Source organism: Ceratotherium simum, chromosome 3 (genome assembly GCF_057802395.1).
Source record: "Ceratotherium simum simum isolate JZ-2026a chromosome 3, ASM5780239v1, whole genome shotgun sequence".
Classification (NCBI taxonomy): Eukaryota; Metazoa; Chordata; class Mammalia; order Perissodactyla; family Rhinocerotidae; genus Ceratotherium; species Ceratotherium simum.
In genome coordinates, this window is record NC_141902.1 from 29,012,417 (window position 1) to 29,032,344 (window position 19,928).

The 19,928-nt window shown below is 35.9% G+C and overlaps 2 protein-coding genes across 2 annotated transcripts in view; one reads left to right on the forward strand and one right to left on the reverse strand.

Moving 5' to 3' along the window:
- The first annotated feature begins 2,494 nt into the window (after nucleotides 1–2,494).
- The window catches only part of LOC106800422 (olfactory receptor 11H2-like), a 49,480-nt gene continuing 32,046 nt past the window's right edge, over nucleotides 2,495–19,928 (forward strand). Inside the window, exons 1-3 of the mRNA XM_014780377.2 lie at nucleotides 2,495–3,440; nucleotides 7,996–8,075; nucleotides 11,137–11,214. The gene's annotated coding sequence lies outside the window, so the exon portion shown is untranslated. The remainder of the gene's footprint in view (nucleotides 3,441–7,995; nucleotides 8,076–11,136; nucleotides 11,215–19,928) is intronic.
- LOC106800180 (olfactory receptor 11H6-like) lies at nucleotides 9,927–10,920 on the reverse strand. The gene has a single exon (XM_014780375.2). The coding sequence runs from the start codon at nucleotides 10,918–10,920 to the stop codon at nucleotides 9,967–9,969; it is 954 nt and encodes a 317-aa protein (XP_014635861.2). The 3' UTR covers nucleotides 9,927–9,966.

Here is a 19,928-nt window from a genome sequence, read left to right on the forward strand (position 1 = left end):
TCTGGGAAGTTCATTATCCATCTTAGATGAGCTTTGAGTCTTATGATCAGCCTTATGATTTAAACAAGACGTTTCTTTACTGTATTTCCTACTTTCCTATATGCCTCTCCCAAGAGAGAATTGTTTGAAGTGGCTCACACAGGAGCATCGTCCTGTGCAGGAAGTTTCAAACAGAACTTTGTCATAGGCTTGAAATCAGCTTGCCTGAGAAGTTACTTTACCAGAAGTGATTGGGAATTAGAGCGTAATACTTTGCACTTAGATAGCTTTTAATAAATATTCATAAAATGAATGAATAAATGTACTTTTTCAGTTCTCAGAGAGAGAGCATATCAACACGTCTACTTGTGGGCAAAACTGACTTAGATTGCATGGCCATGGAAAATGGGAACCTTTGGAAAATTGGAGTCACTTTTCTGTTTTGAGGTGGTTAACCCACTCATTGATTCTGTTTGGTAATGCAATCTACCAATTTTAGGAGTAAAACATTCAAATTAATTGTAGGAAATAGCTGCAGCTCACTTCTGTTAATACAATTCCTCAGCTATCCAGGGTAGATACAGCTGAGGGATAGGATCAGCATTAGTCTGGTCTTGTTGAAACCAATCCTTGACTGTCTGGTTTGAGAACATGATGCTACAAAATCCATTGTTTCCTATTCCAGTTATATAAACCGTGGAACCTGCTATTATCGATCTACTGTTAAGGTACATGTAGCTGGAAACTTGAAAAGAAAACTTTAAATGTTTTGCTTCCCCTTGCAGTCAATGCTCGGGAGCATCTCAAGGCAGAATGACATTCAATGGTATATATTTGCATAATGGCTTTATGTTTTTATGAGTCAAGAAAAAAAAGACCCACAAACCTTTGTTAAATAATCCTGTGCTCAGACCTTGTTCTTGGTGAATATGGCCTCTGTAAATAGGACATGCATAAGGAACACAAAAAATATCTGTTTTCCATTATCTCAAATATAGCGTCAATCACTCAATCAATCCATCAGTCACAAATTATTTTTGAGAGTTGGCATAGTTATCCAAGGAGTCTCACAATGGTCTATTTGGAATATTCAAGCAGAGTAAGACCTCCATGGATAAATGGCAAAAAGTGTCAGGGAGAGGTAGTTGATTACAATGTATTTTTGTTTTGTTTTGTTTTTGGAGAGGAAGAAAATTTGTGATGGGAGACTAGCAAACTGATTAATAATTTTGGAACTTATAAAATGTGTACAGACGCTTTCCTTTCTGAGCTAGATCTAGTTCTGGATTTTGTCTGATTTTCATGACATGGGGGACTCATGTGGTCAATAAAATTTCCCAAGATCGTCATAATTTATGTCTTATATTATTTCAGGTCTTTTAGTGCCTCGGCTGTGGAAGGTTTACATCTTGTTTCTTGTACTGGAAACTTACTTACATTTTTAAATGCCCTTTCCTCTCTGATTTTAAGGACGTGTGACTAAGGACTGAGATTGAATTTCAGATACCAAATATTCACCTTTTGAGGGTGAACTTAAACCAGACATTAAATATCTAATATATGTTTGCATTACATCACACTCGTCCTATTTAGGATGAAAATATTCAGAATATGGTCTTTTCTGAAGGCATCACTTTTCCAAATGCCCTATTCTTTGAATGGGGCTGTTGACAAATGTTGGAGCCGTGAAAATAACTGCCAGTGAGTGGAAGTAGTGACTCAAAAGAAAATTTGCTGTCACATGTGAAGGTCACATATGGACTTTAAATTCCATAAACTTAAAAAAGGTCCTTTTTAGGCCTATAGGTCTAATACTAATTCAGAGAAAAGTCACTCAGCTTTCAATAGGTCAAAATAATTTGTTACTAATTGTGGTTGGGGCCTTTTTAATCAAAGTGTTTTGCAGGGTGTTTCTAAAAGGATATTTTTTGTGATAATCACTTGGTCCATCATCTCAAAGTATTTTCAGCACTTTGAATGAATTAATGTTCAAGAACTTACATTCCCTGGTCTAGTTTATTTTAAAGTTACATCCCTTCCTTTCTTTTACCCCTCACTCCAAATCGTCAGCAAGATGCTTCTGTTTCTGAAATATGACTCATATCATGCACTTCTCTTTGTCTTCACTGTCATCTCCCCAGTTCGAATTATCATCCTTTCTTCCTTGGACTTCTGCAACAGTACCCTAATAGAGCTTCTCACTTCAACTTTTGCCCCTAAATCCTCCATTTTCCAAGTAGCAGCAGAGTACTACTTAAAATTAGAAAACTGATCACGATAGACTTTGGAGCAAAATCATTCCCTCTCAGAGCAATTCTGTGTCAGGAAGTATCACAAAGCTGTTCTAGAAAACAGAAAGGTGTTCTAGATAAGAGGAATGGCCATCCCATTTTATGTTCAATCTAATATGTTTAACCAGACTGTACCGTCACTCACCTGTTATTACTTAACTCCTCTGTACCGAAGAAACTATGACATTTATTTGCCACAAGTCTGAGCTGGAGCTGTCAAAAAAAAAAAAAAAAAAAAAAAAAAGGCTTCTGGATTCACCCTGTGTGGACTGAAGAGGCCGCTGTGAACATTGGTACAATGACATTTGTGTTTATGTCCCATGGCCATTTGGACCCAATCAACATTTTTTGGTTTACTTGTTAAATTAGTCAACACGGGAAAGGTCGAGATGATAGACTATGTCTGAGTGAGCCAGGCAGTGCCATACACAGTGCAAGAAAGACATTCCTTGATATTTTAATTTTCTTTTAAAGCTCAGTATAGTAGAAGTCTTGGTACTTCATTTGTTGGCCCTCCATCCACAGCCAGTCCAGAGATGTCTCATGACAACCCAATTCCCCACTTCAGTTAGTGTGTAGAGTTTCAGTGAGGGGGCTGCCACAGCTTTAGCATTGGGTAATCTGTTCCTGGAAAATACTTAAAAGTAAGGATAATTTTCTGGATTAGGATGAGTGGTAGGAAGCTGTGTATAATAGAAAAGCATTGGATTTGGAGTCAAGAGCTTCTTTTACTAGTCATAGGAAATTAATACTCAGTTTCCTTAGCTAAAAAATGGGCATAATTGTGCCTTCTTTAAAGGGCTGTTGTAAAGATTACTGAATGAGATAAACGTCTGTTGAAGTACTTTGACCATTGCCTCACCAGTAAGAGCTTAAGAAATATTGGTTTTATGTGTATGGCTGTAGCAAATTCGAACAGAGCTGTGGGTAAAAGCTGGCAGATTATGATTTTTTTGCTCTTCTAAACACTACATAACCTTATTACCTGGATCAGCAAGGGGAATTCCAAACTGAAGCTTCTCACTAGTTTCTTTTTTATTTTCTTAGAGAGAAGAGATAGTCTTCTTGGCAACAACCAGAGAGGAGAAAAGAGGTAGAAATGGTTGTGATAAGAATCCTTGACTGTATTTGCTGAAGGATGGAGGGGTTATAAGCAGAGCCTGCCAGGAAGTAAGCCTTGTTTTTCCTGATCCTTGAGGATCCTTTTAGTGCTTCTAAAAGGAAAACAGTATCAAGAGACATCTATATGCTTGTTATTCACTTCTCTTTGGGACCTGCCTTAATTTCTGTTTTTTTTCTACACAAGTTGAAATAATATCTTTTCCTTGCTTTAAACCTCTCATAGGTAGAATGAAATACTAAAAACATTGATTATTTGATTAATTAATCAACCAATAAATCTATCTCTAACTCCCCTAAGTGTGCCTACCATGTGGCCAATGAAGAATCTTACAAGCCTGAAGGGGATAAAACAGCCCCAGATGTCCCTAACTGATCTGGCATTCTAAGTCTTGGTGAAACCAAACCACTCAGGCACACGGTGGGAGCACAAAAAAAATGTGTTGAAGGAGTAATTTCACCCCCTGGAAAACGTGAAAGAGCACCTGATGTGACTGACTTGCAGTGGGGGAGTCAAGCCCTGGTGAGACAGTTACCTTGAAAAGCAGGTGTGGAGGGTTGATCAATTAATAGAGTTCAAGAGGATCTGTACTACTCTTTTCCTCTTTTCTGTCCTTTTCATATCCCTTTCCCATCTCTGGGATTGATCTGAGAATACTTTTTATGTTTTAAACAGTTTTACAATGGTATAACTGACATACAGTAAACTGTATACAAAGTGTGTAAGTTGATAAATTTTCACACACATATATATACACACCTGTGACACCATCTCCATAATGAAGATAATCAATGTAATCATTATCCCCAATCATTATGCCCCTTTGCAGTCTTTCCCTCCGACCCCTCCCTGACCTCACTCCCCAGGTAACCACTGATCTCTCTCTCACTATAGATGAGTTTGCATTTTCTACAGCCTTATATAAAAGGCATCATACCATATGTATTCTTTGTTTTTTGGTCTAGATTCTTTCACTCAGCACAATTATTTTGAGATTCATCCATGTTGTTGTGTGTATCTGTAGATCATTCCTTTTTATTGCTGAGTAATAATCTGTGTATAGATATACCAAGGTTTGTTTATCCATTCACTTGTTCTTGGACGTTTAGGTTGTTTCCAGTTTTGTGTTATTATAAATAAACCTGCTAGAAACATTTGTGTATAAGACTTTGTACAGCATATGCTTTTTTTCTCCTAGGTACATAGCTAGGAATGAAATGGCTTTGTCAAATGGTAGATACATGCTTAACTTCTTAATAAACTGCCAACTGTTTTCCAAAGTGCTTGCACCATTTTACGTTTGCACCAACAATGTATGAGAGCTCCAGTTTCTTTATATCATCACTAACATTTATATGGCCAGTCTTTTAATTTTAGTCATTCTGGTATATATACAGTGGTTTCAATGTCTCATTGTGGTTTTAAATTATATTTCTCTATTGACTAGTGATGTTGAAAATATTTTCATTTGCTTCTTTGCCATCTGTATATGTTCTGTTCAATGTCTGTTCAAATCTTTTTTCCATTTTTTCATTGGGTCGTTTGATTTCTTATTATTGATTTTTGAGTGTTCTTTATATATTCTGGATGCAATTCCTTCAAAAGATATATGCTTTGCCAGTATTTTCTCCTAGTCTGTGGATTGCCTTTGATTCTCTTGATAGTGTCTTTCCAAGAGCAGATATTCTTAATTTTGGTGGAGTTAAGTTTACCAATTTGTTCTTTTATAGATGGTGCTTTTGGTATTGTATTTAAGAAATCTTTGCCCAGCCAGGGTCACAAGGATTTTCCCCTATGTTTCCTTTTAGATGTTTTATAGTTTTAGGCTTTATAACCAATGACCCATTTCAAGTTAATTTTTGTGTATTTTATGAGGTGTTGAAATATTGAAGTTCTTTTTTTAAAAAATACGGATGTCCAACTATTCCAGTACCATTTATTAAAAATGCTCTCCTTTCTCCACTAAATTGCTTTTCCACCCTTGTTGAAAATATTTTCCATATGTCCGAGACAATTTCTTGACTCTATTTTGTTCCATTGATCTATTTTATGTCAATGCTACATTGTTTTGATCATTGTAATTGTATAATAAGTCTTAAAATCAGATAATGTTATTCTTTCAACTTTGTTTCGTTTAGTCTAAGTCCTTTGCATTTCCATGTGAATTTCCAAATTAGCTTGCCAATTTCTACCAAAAAAGCCTGCTGGGAGTTTGATTGGAATTGCATTGAATCTATAGATCATTTTGGGAAGAACTTATTTCTTAACAATACTGTTTTCCAATCCGTGAACAAGTTATATCTTTACAATTGTTTACATCTTTAAATTCTTTCAGCTATACTTTGTAGTTTTCATTGTCTAAAAGTCTTTTGCATCTTTTATCGTATTTATCTCTGTTCAATACTTTTTGATTATATTGTAAATGACTTTTTAAAAAAATATCAATTTCTGATTGTTGCTAGTACTTGCTTATAGAAATACAATTGAGTTTTGTATATGGACTTTGTATCTTGAAATCTTGAAAAACTTACCTATTAGTTCTAGTAGCTTTTTTTGTTGATTCCACTGGATTTTCTACATAGAGGACCATGTCTTCTGTAATTAAAGACAATCATTTCTTTCTTTCAATGAGATGCCATTTATTTCTTTTCTTTGCCTGATTGCACTAACACTTCCAGTACAATGTTGAATAGAAGTGGTGAGAGCAGACATTCTTATTTTGTTTCCAGTTTGAGGGGAAAGCATTCATTTTCACTGTTAAGTATGATGTTAGAGACAGGTTTTTGAAAATGTTCTTTACAGACCAAGGAAGTTTCTGTCTATTCTCAGTTTACCAAGAACTTTCATCAGCAATGGATGTTGGTTAGAATATAGTTTAATATGTGCATGTATATTATGTATTACCTAGATGTCATGTGCCAACTTGGGCATTTAACTACATTATCTAACAGGGTTTAAATGGGAAAACTAATGTCAAATTTCACACAACCCTGTTCTGAGAAAGGTTTTGCACTTAACTTAACATTTTAGTTATTAGTTGAGAGTTTCCTATATTAATGTTTTATATTTAAAAGAAATATCACAGAGACATCAGCAATAACTAAACCTTAAGAAGGGCTTGATAAAGTAAAAACTCTTTCTCCACATCTGGTATTTTCATGGCAGCCTGCATTAGTCATGCCAATGAAATCTGAGTGTTTCCTTGGAAAACTAAGACAGAGGGTAAATCCATAAGATATCAACAATGCAGGTGTTAACAGCCTCTGGCAAGTGGTCTGAAGATGGTTCAGTTTACCAGGATGCACTCTCACATCACCCATGAGATTTCTGTTCACCTGTAGAGGTTACTCTCTGCTCTGGAGGGTGACTTGTTCCCTTCAAACTGGGTGAGAGAAAACCACAAGTGTGAAGAAATTGGTCCCTGGTGCTGCTGAGTATCTATTTAATATGTTTTAATCCCTCTCTCTCTTTCTCTCTGCTTCCAGGATTCTGACAGCACTTTATTCTCACTGCCGCTCACCTCAATACCTGATATCTAGTGTCCTGCAAATTCTGTTCACTACTTTATTAGGATCATTATAGAAATAACATCCCTTCTCCCCTTATTTCAGCCAGCCTATCACTGTATACGTTTAAAGGAAAATTTCTAAGGAAAAAAAGAACAAAACCAAAGAAAAATGCATTTATTTGGAATACAAGTATGTTATCCTAAGATAATTAAAATATCTACCTGAAGATTTGTTTGAATAGTATAGTTTATGGGATTCGTGTACCACTCTCCATACGTCCTCCCCCACACCCTTATTTCAGTCATGTCAGGAATAACGATTTCCAAAACTTCCCACTTCTTTTTCAGTTCTAGGTCACCCTTTCCTTCAACCCCTCCCTCTTCTTTGGAGAGCAGGTGTGGGAGCCCTGTATAGGTAAATTACTTCTAGTGGAGAAAGAATCTAATAAACATCTTAAGACAAATATTGTCATGTCAACAATTCTTCCCATTCTTGTGAACACTCCTCCAGAGTGAGCTTCTACATGACAAAAGAGAACTTTGGTATCCAAATTTAAGGGATTATTAATCTTTGACTTGAGTGAACATGCAATTAGCTCTGAATTTTATTCTTAGGCTATTTTAGGTCAGACTTTTGGATTAATGCAGATGATCAGAAAGCTGGTATTTGGACCACAATTCTTAGATCTAGGAAGAATTGCTTCTATTGAATTATACTTCTACATAGTGCCTTTGAATTTTATTGAGAAATGCTATAAAAATAAGGTGTATTGAACCAAATATAAATATATAACAGATATTTTGGGAAACCACTGTTCACTATATCTCTTAGTTTCCTTAATATGAATCCCTATGAAAGAAATTATTATAGGACTAAGAGCCAGTAATTTAGCTTTCTCTATGAACCCACTTGTTTTCTTCTTACAGTTAACTAAAATCATAAAATGGAAAATGTTTCCCCATTCTTCCCTTTGTTTTAAAGGAGGTTCATAACAGATTTAGAGGCCTGACTTTAATACCAGCATAATATCTTATTATCCATAAATCACTCTATTTTTTTCTCTTTAAATTCATATTTCTCTTATTCTTTCTTTTAGTGCACTTTTTTTTGGGTACATCAAATCCTTAGTGGAACAAGGTGGAATATAGTACAATAAAGGCCCGTATACATAAACATGTAAGTAAATAAATAATTCCAAGATAAGAAGAGCTTATGAAGGTATGGATTTTATTAAGGTAGGATTTTTACTAAGCCTTCTTAGTATATAGTATTGAGCAGGCTTCCTTAGGCGTTCAGATAAAACATTCTTTATTGTGGCCTAGAAGGTTCTAGATGATCTGATCCTACTTCCTCTCCAGCTTCATATACCATTTTCCTTCTGGATAGCCCAATCAACCTTTTCTTGTTCTTTCAAAACCCCAAACTTTTAGCTGTATTTACATGGGAAATGATAACCTTAGATGTTTGCATGTTATATTCTCTTACTTTGAAATATCACCTCCTCACAAAGGCATTCTAGGACCCTCTGTCTAAATTATCCCTTATCCTACCTCAATGTTTTCTATATTCATATTCTTCTTTACTCTTTTTGTTTTATTGAGATATAATTGGCATATAACTTTAGACTAGTTTCAGATGTACAACAGAATGATTTGATGTATGTATATATTGCAAAATGATCACGTCCTTCACAGCTAGTTAACATCCATGAACACACACAGTTACAATTTTTTTTCTTTCTCCTTTATTCTCTATATACTACTTATGACTACTGGAATTATAGATTTATGTGTTTACCTGCTTATTATCTGTCTCCCTCACTAGAATGTAAGTTTCACAGAGGCAGGGACTTTATCTTCTACACTGATGTAATTCAGGGCACATCATAGAGGTAAATAAATGTTTATTGAATGAATGAATGAAATGCATCAACCCCAGATGCCAACTAACCAAATTATTTTTGACCAAATTTTTGAGCCCAATTACCTGGAGCTGTCATCAAATTCCTCTGCATCTGTCTTCGTCTCAGTATCTTAGAATCACTGGTGGTTGCCCTCTGTCTGTTTTTACCACTTTGGGGCTGTGCACCCAGCTCAACTTTCCTTCATGTGAAACTAACCCAAATTGTAATGCCACTACATGCCAATCTTCTTTCAAAATGTAAACCTATTGCCATGTATCTGAATTATCTTGCACAGATAGGAAATGTTAAGATGAATATAATCTATTTCTTATTTTATAAATGGAGGATTTGAAAACTAAGGCAAAAAAGAAACTTCTACTGCTACTGTCATGAGTTTTTCAGTCACCTATAGTATTCACTGTAACTTTCACTTTTCCCAATATCAGATTTTTATTTCTCTGTCTATGTCACGTCTATGTAAAATAGTGACTCTATAAGATTATTCTGTGGATTAGTGCTGGTCTAGGTGCAACAGAATCACCTGAGTAACATTAAAATAGGAATTTGGGGGGCCTACTTCAAAGGTTGTGATTTAGGAGATTTGGAGAAAAGCCTGGGAATTGGTTCTTTTAAGAACTCCCCAAATAATGATGAAACAGTCAGATTTGAGAGACAGTGTGATTATTGTCACTTGGATGTCAATTAAATAAAAATTTTGGCTCAGTTATGATTTATTGATTGCCACTAATTTCCTTTAATCTGAGCTATAAAGGGGTGAATACTCTTCTCTTCTACTAGGAGTAGAGCAGAGATCATTAGGTCAGAAAAACCATGTGTAAGAATGGAAGTACTTAATAGATGTCAAGAAAATCATGAGGTCAGAGACCAGGTAAGTAATCACAGAAAAAAGGGTAAGCAGTTATTGTAGGTCAGGGTAGGAAAAGAGGCTAAATTTCAGACATCCAGGGCATTTAATTCAAGTTACTCTGTATTAAGTCCTGATTTGAAGACAAGGTCTTGTTTAATTGGATTGACTATAGTTCATTATTGACTAGGCAGAAATGGATGAATTTGGGTCTGCATGTCTAGGTGCAGATGAATAAAGACCTATTTTTTAAGTGGGAATATAATTGGAGAAAAATATTAATTCTGATCTTGGTCCACTCATAAGCTTTTACTGTTTTGACTAATTTTTGTGCACACCTGAAATTTTCTCAAGGCAGCCTTGATGTCCCTGTTACGGAGACTGTAGATCAGTGGGTTTACAAGTGGGGTCACTGATGAGTAGAACAAGGTTACAATCTTCTGTATCCCAGATGGATTTCCAGAGGTTGGGCTGATGTACATGATCATGAGGGTTCCATAGAACAGAGATACCACAGCCAGGTGGGAACCACAGGTGGAGAAGGCCTTACGTCTGCCAGCTGCTGAAGGGACATGCAACACTGCCCTAAGAACCAGGATGTAGGACCACAGGATGAAGAAGAAGGTGATGAAGATAATAAGAGAGCTCAATATAGAACAGGAAAGCTCAATTCCAGGAGCAGGGATGCAGGACAGGGCCAGAAGTGGACCAGGGTCACAGACAAAATGGTCAATGGTATTGGGGCCACAAAAAGGAAGTTGTGTGATAAAATAGATAGGAACTGGATAGCAAAGGAAGGCTGTTACCCAGCAGAGGGCCACCAATTTTATGCAAAGATGACTGCTCATGATGGTAGGATAGTGGAGAGGCCGACAGATGGCCAAGTACCGATCAAAAGCCATGAGGGGCAGTAAGAAGGTCTCAGTGATGCCCATGGAGAAGAAGAAGTAGAACTGGAGGAAGCAGGCAGGGAAAGAGATGGTTTTGGTCTCAGATAGGAAGTTCCTTAACATATTGGGAACAGTGGTGTTGATGTAACAGATCTCCAGGAAGGAGAAGTTGGCCAGCAGAATGTACATGGGGGTATGGAGCCTGCGATCCAGCTTCACTGCACAGACAATGGCCCCATTCCCCACCAGTGTCAGGATGTAGGACACAGAGAACAGCATGAAGAGGAGGAGCTGAACCTCTCTGGAGCAGGGAAAACTCAGGAGTATGAATTCAGTCACTGTGTTGATTCCTGACATATTCATAGCTTCCTAAGGGGTGGAGAGGAAAAAATGACAAAGACAAAAATAACCTTATTCCCTAATGCTCAGGAATATTTTTCTTTAGAGATCTCTAAGTCCCTCAGATTCTATTATTCTGTTAAATAAATAATATAACTATGTTGTTGAAGATTGTCAAACTTGGAGAGTGCTTGATATGACCAGACTTTGAATCTTTGTACTCTCTCTTTCTTCTTTCAGTATTTTCTCCAATCCAGTAAAAGACAGAATCTTATGCAATAAGCAGCTTGGAGAAGGTTAATGACAGTACTTACAAATGTAAGTAGATATGAAAATCATGTATTTGCATCTATAGAATAAGATATAGAGACTCTAATATTGTACACACAGTTTGAAGTACTTGTATCTTTGGAATATTAGAGACACAAATATTAGGCATCTGAAGAGGAGAGGGAGAAAGGTAACAACAGACTGAAATCTTTATCCATTTCACTTTTGTTCTGGATCAGTATTGGAATTATAAGTCTTGGTGTCTTAAGGAAGTCTGACAATCTAGACAAAAAATGTCAAATGTGCATTATTTCTTCATTGTTCATTATAGTTTAACTCAAGAAAACTTTAAAAAGTCCAGATATCTACATAATGTCTTTCAATTTGGTTCTGTCTTTTCTCTCTTGGATTAAAATACTTCTGTAAAATCTTGGTCTAGGTTAATACTAGAAAAATACAGAAAAAGTGAGCAATGGATCTGGTATATTAATTAAGGATTTTTGCCTGAGATGTCAAGATTCCTAGAAGGGTCTTTATTCTTCTGGTTTATGGATAGATGTAGAGGATCACAAATGTCAAATACGCCCAAGCAGAGACCTCTGGGAACCAAGGACGGTGGTGGAAGCCATAAACTGTCTCTCTGGACAAGGATTCCTCTCCTACTTCCGCACCCCCTCTGTTGCCCCCATCCTATTACAGATGTGGACGGTTGGAGTTGGTTTGGGAAGTGGACAGAGGATCTTTGTGAAAACTTCCTTCTCTGAGTTAGACTTAGTCTTGGAGATTGTGTGACTTCCGTGGTAAGAAAAGCAAAGCAAAGACAATAAAATTACCTACGATTCTGTTGTTAGTAGTTTGGTCTTAATTTATTAATTTATTTTAGGATCCCCAGTCATTATTTGGGCCTAAATGACCCAAAATGACGTGATTGATTGAAAATATTTATTCAGGAAAATATACGTGCAGAAAGCAGACCCAGGCACTTTTAATAAAAGTATTCTAGCTAAGAATATTTATTAATTTATTAGTTAAAAATGTGTTACTTTCCAGATCTTGTAATGTCATAGATTTAAGGATGCTCTTGATAATTTCAATTAGTGGCACAAAAGATGAAAGAAATTCACAATTTTCCACATCACACTTAACTGTAAGGTTCCTCTTCGGTCTCTGACTAGATCTTGTTTGGCACAGCAAAGCTGTGAATAATTCTTCTGTAGCAGGAATTGAGAGTAACCCGGAAGCCAAAGAAACCATGAGGAAAGAGTGAAAAGAGCAAAAAACATTTGGTCACTAATGTGTAAGAGGATTACAATGGCTTGTAAACCATGTGGGAGTGAACTCACCAATCTTGAGTGCTCACTCATCTTGTTGTTCTCCCTCCTGGCAGTGGCTGATCATCTGTTCTGTGGCAGAGCCAAACATGGCTAAACACAGGGAGAACTGAAGCTTTTTTCTGCCTTGTTCCTCACAGCCACTTTGTCAGCCATTTCCAGATGTCACTTCACTAACATACTGTTTCCCCAAAGACCCAGTTCTGACTGGGTGCACCTCCTGATTAACAAAGACAGAATTTACACACTATTGAGGCTCCTTCCTCATCTTCATCTCTCTCACTTCCCTGATTCCCAGCCCTTTCAGATGTAAAGATGAATCTCCTACATTAATTCGTGTAACATGAGGTGCTATTGTATTTACAGCCACATAAAATAGGCAGAGCTAAAAGGCACACTCAGAGCCATCCTATACTTGTATCTCTTCTGAATCCATCTCCTCACTGAACTGGCAGGTCTGGCATGTAATCTGTTTTCACTGCAGCAAAAGGCAGGCAAGATGGAGGGCATGGCATCCTTGGCAGCCAGCAGCCCAGAGAGAGGGCTTACATTTGGACACCGATATTGATTTGGAGAGAAATTGGCATATTGGTTGCACAGCAGAGACTTATGTATGTTGCTCTGAAACCCGTGTCTTTTTTTTCCTGAGGGATATAGTCTCCTATGAATTCCAAAAGTGGGAATTCATGAGGGAAGATTGTCAGTCATATCCCAAATGTTCTCTTCCCTCAGGAGGCCATTAATGGGCCTTTGGGACCCAGTTTCTCCTGTGGTGATCAGATTAGGTCATACTATTCTTAGAGCAGATGTGTATTTTTTTCCATAGACAGGTTACTGTTATGATGGTGCAAACACTACAGAAACACCAGCTTAGCTGGAACATGAGGTTTTTGTTTTTCTTATATTCCTTTCATTCAATTTTATTCATTTTCTGAGTCTGTCTGGAAGTTTTGGACTCATCTGTCAATATCAGAGTTACGACATCAGAGCTCTCATTCTCTTTCCTACTGACTCATTCAATGGCTTGAAAAGGGTCATTCCTTTTTTTTTTTTTTTTTTGTAAAAAGATTTCTCTCCTGGGTCAGTTCTGTGCTTATAGTATGATATTGATAACCAAATACCATTTCCTGGTGAAGAGGTCCCGGAGAGGAGATCATGGGGCATGTGGTGAAATGTGAAAGTTCTAGAAGATATCTTCCCATCTTTAGGTTATTTCTAACTGTTTTTAGCAGATGTCCCTGAAAGTTAGCATGATGGTTGAAATTTTCTTGCTTCTTTCAAGTGAGACATTACTGAGATAGATGACAAAATTTTGGACTTCTTTGTTTTTATTACTTATATGTGTGTGTGTATGTGTGTGCACGTGTATATTATGGGTATGTATGCACTTAGATCAGATATTTAACAATGTTTTTCTTCTATTATTGGCTTGGAACCACCCCTAATGAGACTCAACTCTTGTTAATAATTTACTATTTGCTATGTGCATAGAATTCAATGAGCAAAAAAGAATTTTTTGGGTTATGACTTTAACTTGTTTATTTTTCTCACCATTGTTTCTATCAAGTAGAAATGTTTTTGTCTTTTAAATGGTAGCAGCACTTTTTCAGTCATGAAAATTGATATCCTAGGATGCACAATCATCCAGTTTTTCAGAATGACTTATTCATTGCAAGCTTTTGGTGTTTGAAGGCACAAAGTGAATTTTCTTGACACTAAGTTCTACCAAAATAGTTATGAGGAAGCAAGATTTTATCTAACTTTCATAGGGTGGATGGTGCTGTGCCAGATACTTGAACTGAAGTATTAAACTACAGAAATTAACAGGAGGGAGTTGAGGAGCACTTTTCATTTTTAAAAAAATTCTATGTATATGTTCAAATACATAATAAAGTTCTCCCTCTTGGTGAGGAAAGAGATTTATGAAATACTCCCTTATTTTATTTTTTTCCAGTTTTATTGAGATATAATTAACATATAACATTACATAAGTTCAAGGTGTAAAGCATAATGATTTGGTATATGTATATATGGTGACATGATTATCACACTAAGTTTAGTTCACATCCATGAACTCACATGGTTACAAGATTTTCTTTTCCTTGTGATGAAAACTTTTAAGATCTACTCTCTTAGTAATTTTCAAACATGCAGTTAAAATATATTGGTAACTATATTCACTATGCTGTACTTCACATCCCCCGAACTTACGTATCTTATAACTGGACATTTGCACATTTTGACCACCTTCACCCGTTTACCCCACCCTCCAAGTAGGAGAACAGATTGGTTCCACCAATACCAACAGACTGGTAACCACCAATCTGTTCTCTGTCTGTATAAGTTAAATTTTTTTAGATTCCACGTATGAGTGAGATCATACAGTATTTATCTTTCTCTGTCTGACTTATTTCACTTAGTGTAATGCCCTCAACATTCAACCATGTTGTCACAAATGGCAGCATTTCCTTCTTTTTTTATGGCTGAATAGTATTTTATTATATATATATATATATGTGTGTGTGTGTGTATATATATATATATATATATATATACACATATATATATATATTTCACATTTTATTTATACATTCATCCATCAGTGAACACTTGGGTTATTTCCATGTCTTAGCTGTTAAAAATAATGCTTCAGTGAACATGATGGTGCAGATATCTCTTCGAGATAGTGATTTCATTTCCCTCATATATATGCCCAGAAGTGGAATTGCTGCATTGTATGGTGGTTTTATTTTTAATTTTTTGAGGAACTTTCATGCTCTTTTTCATAGTCTGTACCAATTTACATTCTCATCAACAATGTGTAAGGATTCCCTTTTCTCCACATCCTTGCCAGCACTTATCTCTTGTCTTTTTGATAAAAGCCTTTCTATCAGGTGTGAGGTAATATCTCACTGTGGTTTTGATTTGCATTTCCCTAATGATTAGTGATGTTGAGTATCTTTTCCTGTACCTGTTGGCCATTCATGTATCTTTCTTGGAAAAATGTTTTCAGGTCCTTTGCTCATTATTAATAAAATGTGCAAATGTCCTTTGCTCAAATGTTATTTGTTTATTTTTGCTATTGAGTTATAGAGGTCCCTTATACATTTTGGATATTACCCCCTTATCAGATATGCGGTTTGCAAATGCTTTTTCCCATTCCATAGGTTGCCTTTTCATTCTGCTTATTACTTCCTTTGTTCTACAGAAGCATTTTAGTTTGAGGTAGTTCCACTTTTTCTTTTCTTTTGTTGCTTGTGCTTTTGGTATCATATCCAAAAAATCATTCCCAAATCACTGTCAAAAAACTTGTTCCCTATGTTTTCTTCTAGGAGTTTTATAGTTTCAGGTCTTACATTTAAATCTTTAGTCCATTTCAAGTTAATTTTTTTATATAGTGTAAGATATCATTCTAATTTATTCTTTTGCATGTGGATATTCATTTTTTTTCCAACAGCATTTATTGAAGACACTATCCTTTCCTAACTGTGTATTCTTCATATCCCTGTTAAGATTAGTTTACTCTCTATATATGAGTTTTTATTTGGGCCTTTGATTCTAATCCCATTGATCTGTGTGTCTATTTTTATGCTAATACTATACTCTTTTGATTGCTATAGCTTTGTAGTATAGTTTGAAATAAGGACATATGATGCTTCCAGCTTTGTTCTTCTTTCTCAAGATTGCTTTGGCTACTTGGGGTCTTTTGTGATTTCATACAAATTTTAGTATTTTTTTTCCTTTCTGTGAAAAATACCATTGGAATTTTGATAGGGATTGTATTGAATCTATAGATCACCAGGTGATATGGATATTTTAACAATAGTAATTCTTCCAATCCACAAAAATAGAATATGTTTCCATTTATTTGCCTCTTATTCGATTTCTTTCATCAATGTCTCATCATTTTCAGTGTACAGATCTTGCACTTTCTTGGTTAAATTTACTCCTTTGTATTTTATTTTATTTTTTGGTGCTATTGTACATGGGATTATCTTTTTAATTTCTTTTTTGGATAGTTTGTTGTTAGTGTATAGAAACACAACTGATTTTTGTGTATTGATTTTGTATCCTGCAACTTTACTGAAATTGTTTTTTAGTTCTAACAGTTTTTTGGTGGAGTCTTTAGGATTTTTTGTATATAAGATCAAGTCATCTGCAACCAATACAATTTTACTTCTTCCTTTCAAAATTGGAGGCCTTTTATTTCTTTTTCTTATCTAATTGCTCTGGCTAGGACTTCCAGTACTATATCGAATAGGAGTAGTAAGAGTCAGCACCCTTGTCTTGTTCCTGATCTTAGAGGAAAAGCTTTCAGCTTTCACCATTGAATATGATGTTAGCTGTGGACTTGTCTCATATGGCCTTTATCATGTTGAAGTATGTTCTTGCTATACTTAATTTATTGAAAGTTTCTATCATGAGTGGATGTTAAATTTTGTTAAATGCTTTTTCTGCATCTGTTAAGATGACCATATAATTTTTATCCTTCATTTTGTTAATGAGATGTGTCACATTTATTGATTTGTGTATGTTGAACCATCCTTGCATCCCAGGGATAAGTCTCACTTGATCATGGTGCATGATTCTTTTAATGTGCTGTTGAATTCCATCTGTCAATATTTTGTTGAGGATTTTTGCATTTATGCTCATCAAAGATATTGGTATGTAATTTTCCAGCAGTTTGAATATTATATGTCTGGGTGTACATTTGTGTGTGTGTCTGTTTACTCTGCATTTTCTTCTTTGAGCTTCTTGGATCTGTAATTTGGTGATTGTTATTAATTTTGGAAAATTTTTGGTCATTATTTCTTCAAATATTCCTTCTTCCCTAAGCAGACAGAGTGAGATGTCATACAGGGAACAATAACAGAATCAGCAGAATTGAATGGTTTCATAAGTGGTAACGTCCTAGTTCATATTTCTTTTCAGGTTTGAATAGTGACTATATCACTTTCCTGTCTTGAACAGTGGGAGGAGTACAGTAGTTTTGAGGCCAAGTCTAGTTTCACTATTTTCTGTATCATATTTTTCTGAAAAGTTTTAGCTAGATAAAAAGTTGTTATTTGTTAGTGCCACTGAGTCAACTCTGACTCCTAGCGACCCTGTGTACAGCAGAGCAGAACCCTGCCTGATCTTTTTTGTTCCATCTTCTCATCTTCTAGTGCTATATCAGACAATGCTTCACTGCTATTCATAGGGTTTTCATGGCCAATTTTTTTTGGAAGTGGTTGGCCACGTCTTTCTTCCTGGTGTGTTTTAGTCTGTAAGCTCTGCTGAAACGTGTCCACCATGGGTGTATCTGCTGATATCTGAAATACTGGTGGCATAGCTTTCAGCACCACAGCAGCATGCAGCTGCCACAGTATGACCACTGACAGGTGGTTTGGAAAAAGAACCTGAGCTGTGGTGGTGAGAGTGCTGAATCTTAACCACTAGACCACCAGGGCTGGTTAGATAGGAAGAGGGGAGTCTCAATAAATGCAGCAATATGAAGATGCAGTATAGCTCACTCTATGTTTGCTGGTTGAAAGAGTAATTATAATAAGCAGAGTGTGAATTCTGTCTTTCTTCTTGGAGAATCAATTTGTAGTTGAGAAGGAGGCGGCTTAGATCAGTTGTTCCTTCCACTTGGCACTTGCCCCCTCAGGAGACTTGGTCTTAGAACGATTACTGTGAAATGTCCCCAGGAAGCCTGTAATCTTGGATGAGTCAACTTTGTTCTCAGTGCCTCAGTTTCCTCATCTTTAAAGTGATAATAATAATGTTATTTACTTCATATGGTTGTTATGAAGATTAAATGAGTTTATATGTAAAGCAATTACATTTATATGTAAAGCTTGGCACATTTTTAATACAAAATAAGCATTTCCTATTATTGGGGAAGAAAAAAATATAGCCCAGAGAACCAATGCCTAACAGCTAGGCCATTGTCTTCCGTGCTGAGCCTAAATATTTGCATAGAGTATCAGATAAATTTACTCCATGACTGTGGTGGATTAAGACAAAGCAAGACCATTCTGTAATCACGCACAAAGAGAGACAAAGACAAGGACACTCTACAACTGCAAAAATATCTGAACATCACCTCCTCCTTGCTAATTTGAGTGAATATTGCATCTTTACTCTTGTCAGTTCTAGTACTGCTTGATTCCTCCCAGCTTTTCGATAGAAATGACTGAGATGCCAGTTACTGAATTGCCCATTTCCTGACAGCATCCTATCTAAAACAGACTACTATTTCCTTGAACTTTCCCAAAAATCACATAACACACTTTCAAATCTTATAATAAAGCTCCCCAAGCTCTTACTGAGATGTCCCATGGTTCATTTGGGCTATTCTCTCTTGCTTCAGCAAACTAATAAAGATGATTACTACAAGTACCATTATTATCACTAAAATTTGCTTAAAATGAACTCATAATCTTCACTGTGTTCTACAGGACCTACATATTCTAGGCTCTGGCTATTTTAATGATCTTATTCTCATTCACTCTAAGCCAGTCACACAAGATGTGTCTTAAACATGCTCGTTATGCTCCAACTTCAGCATTTTTGTACTAGATATTCTTTCTGCCTGGAATGTTCTTCTCCCAGGTATTCATATATCTCACTTCCTTGCTTCATTCAGTTCTAATCTCTGTCCCCTACTTAGAGAACACTTCCTTGACCAACTTGTTTGAAATATACACTTCAACCCTTCTATTTCTCTATTCTATTTTTGTTTGTAACACTTAACGGTATATGGAATTATATATGTCTTTATTGTCACTCTTTTGTCCTCTCCAAAGGGTAAGCTCCATGAGAACAAAATCTTTTTCTTGTGTCTTGTTCACTTCTGTATTATCAGCACCTAGAATTCCTGGCAAAAATGAAGAATGTAATAGAAAATATTTGAAATGATGATAATTCATTGCTTCACATTCTGTGAGGCAAGAATAAGAAGGAAGCATGTAATCTGTCCTCAGTAATGACATGATGTAAACTGTAGGTGAAAAGGTGAAATGGGGGTAGGGTAGGGGCAAATTAAAGGGATCAAGAGAAGGTGTACATTCATAACCCTCTGGTCACTGTTGTTTAGTTGAAATTCTGTTCTGACTGTTATATTGTAGAACTCCAAGTGCTCTAAACTTATTTTCTGCTTATATTACTATAGGATTTATTCTATTTTTATGACTTTCTATTGGTTACTCTTCTAGTGTATCTATATCCACATATCTTCTACTCATCTTTCAATGTCCAACTCAAATGCCATTCCCTTTGTATTACTTTCCTTATCACACTCTTCCAGGCAGACTAGGCTATAAAACTGCTTCTATAATATTGTTCACGCAATTTAACTGTATAATATTCAAGTTACTATGTAACTCATATTATTGTATAGTTAGAGGTTAAAAGGTTAGGAAGGGACTTTCAGAATAGAAAAGTAAT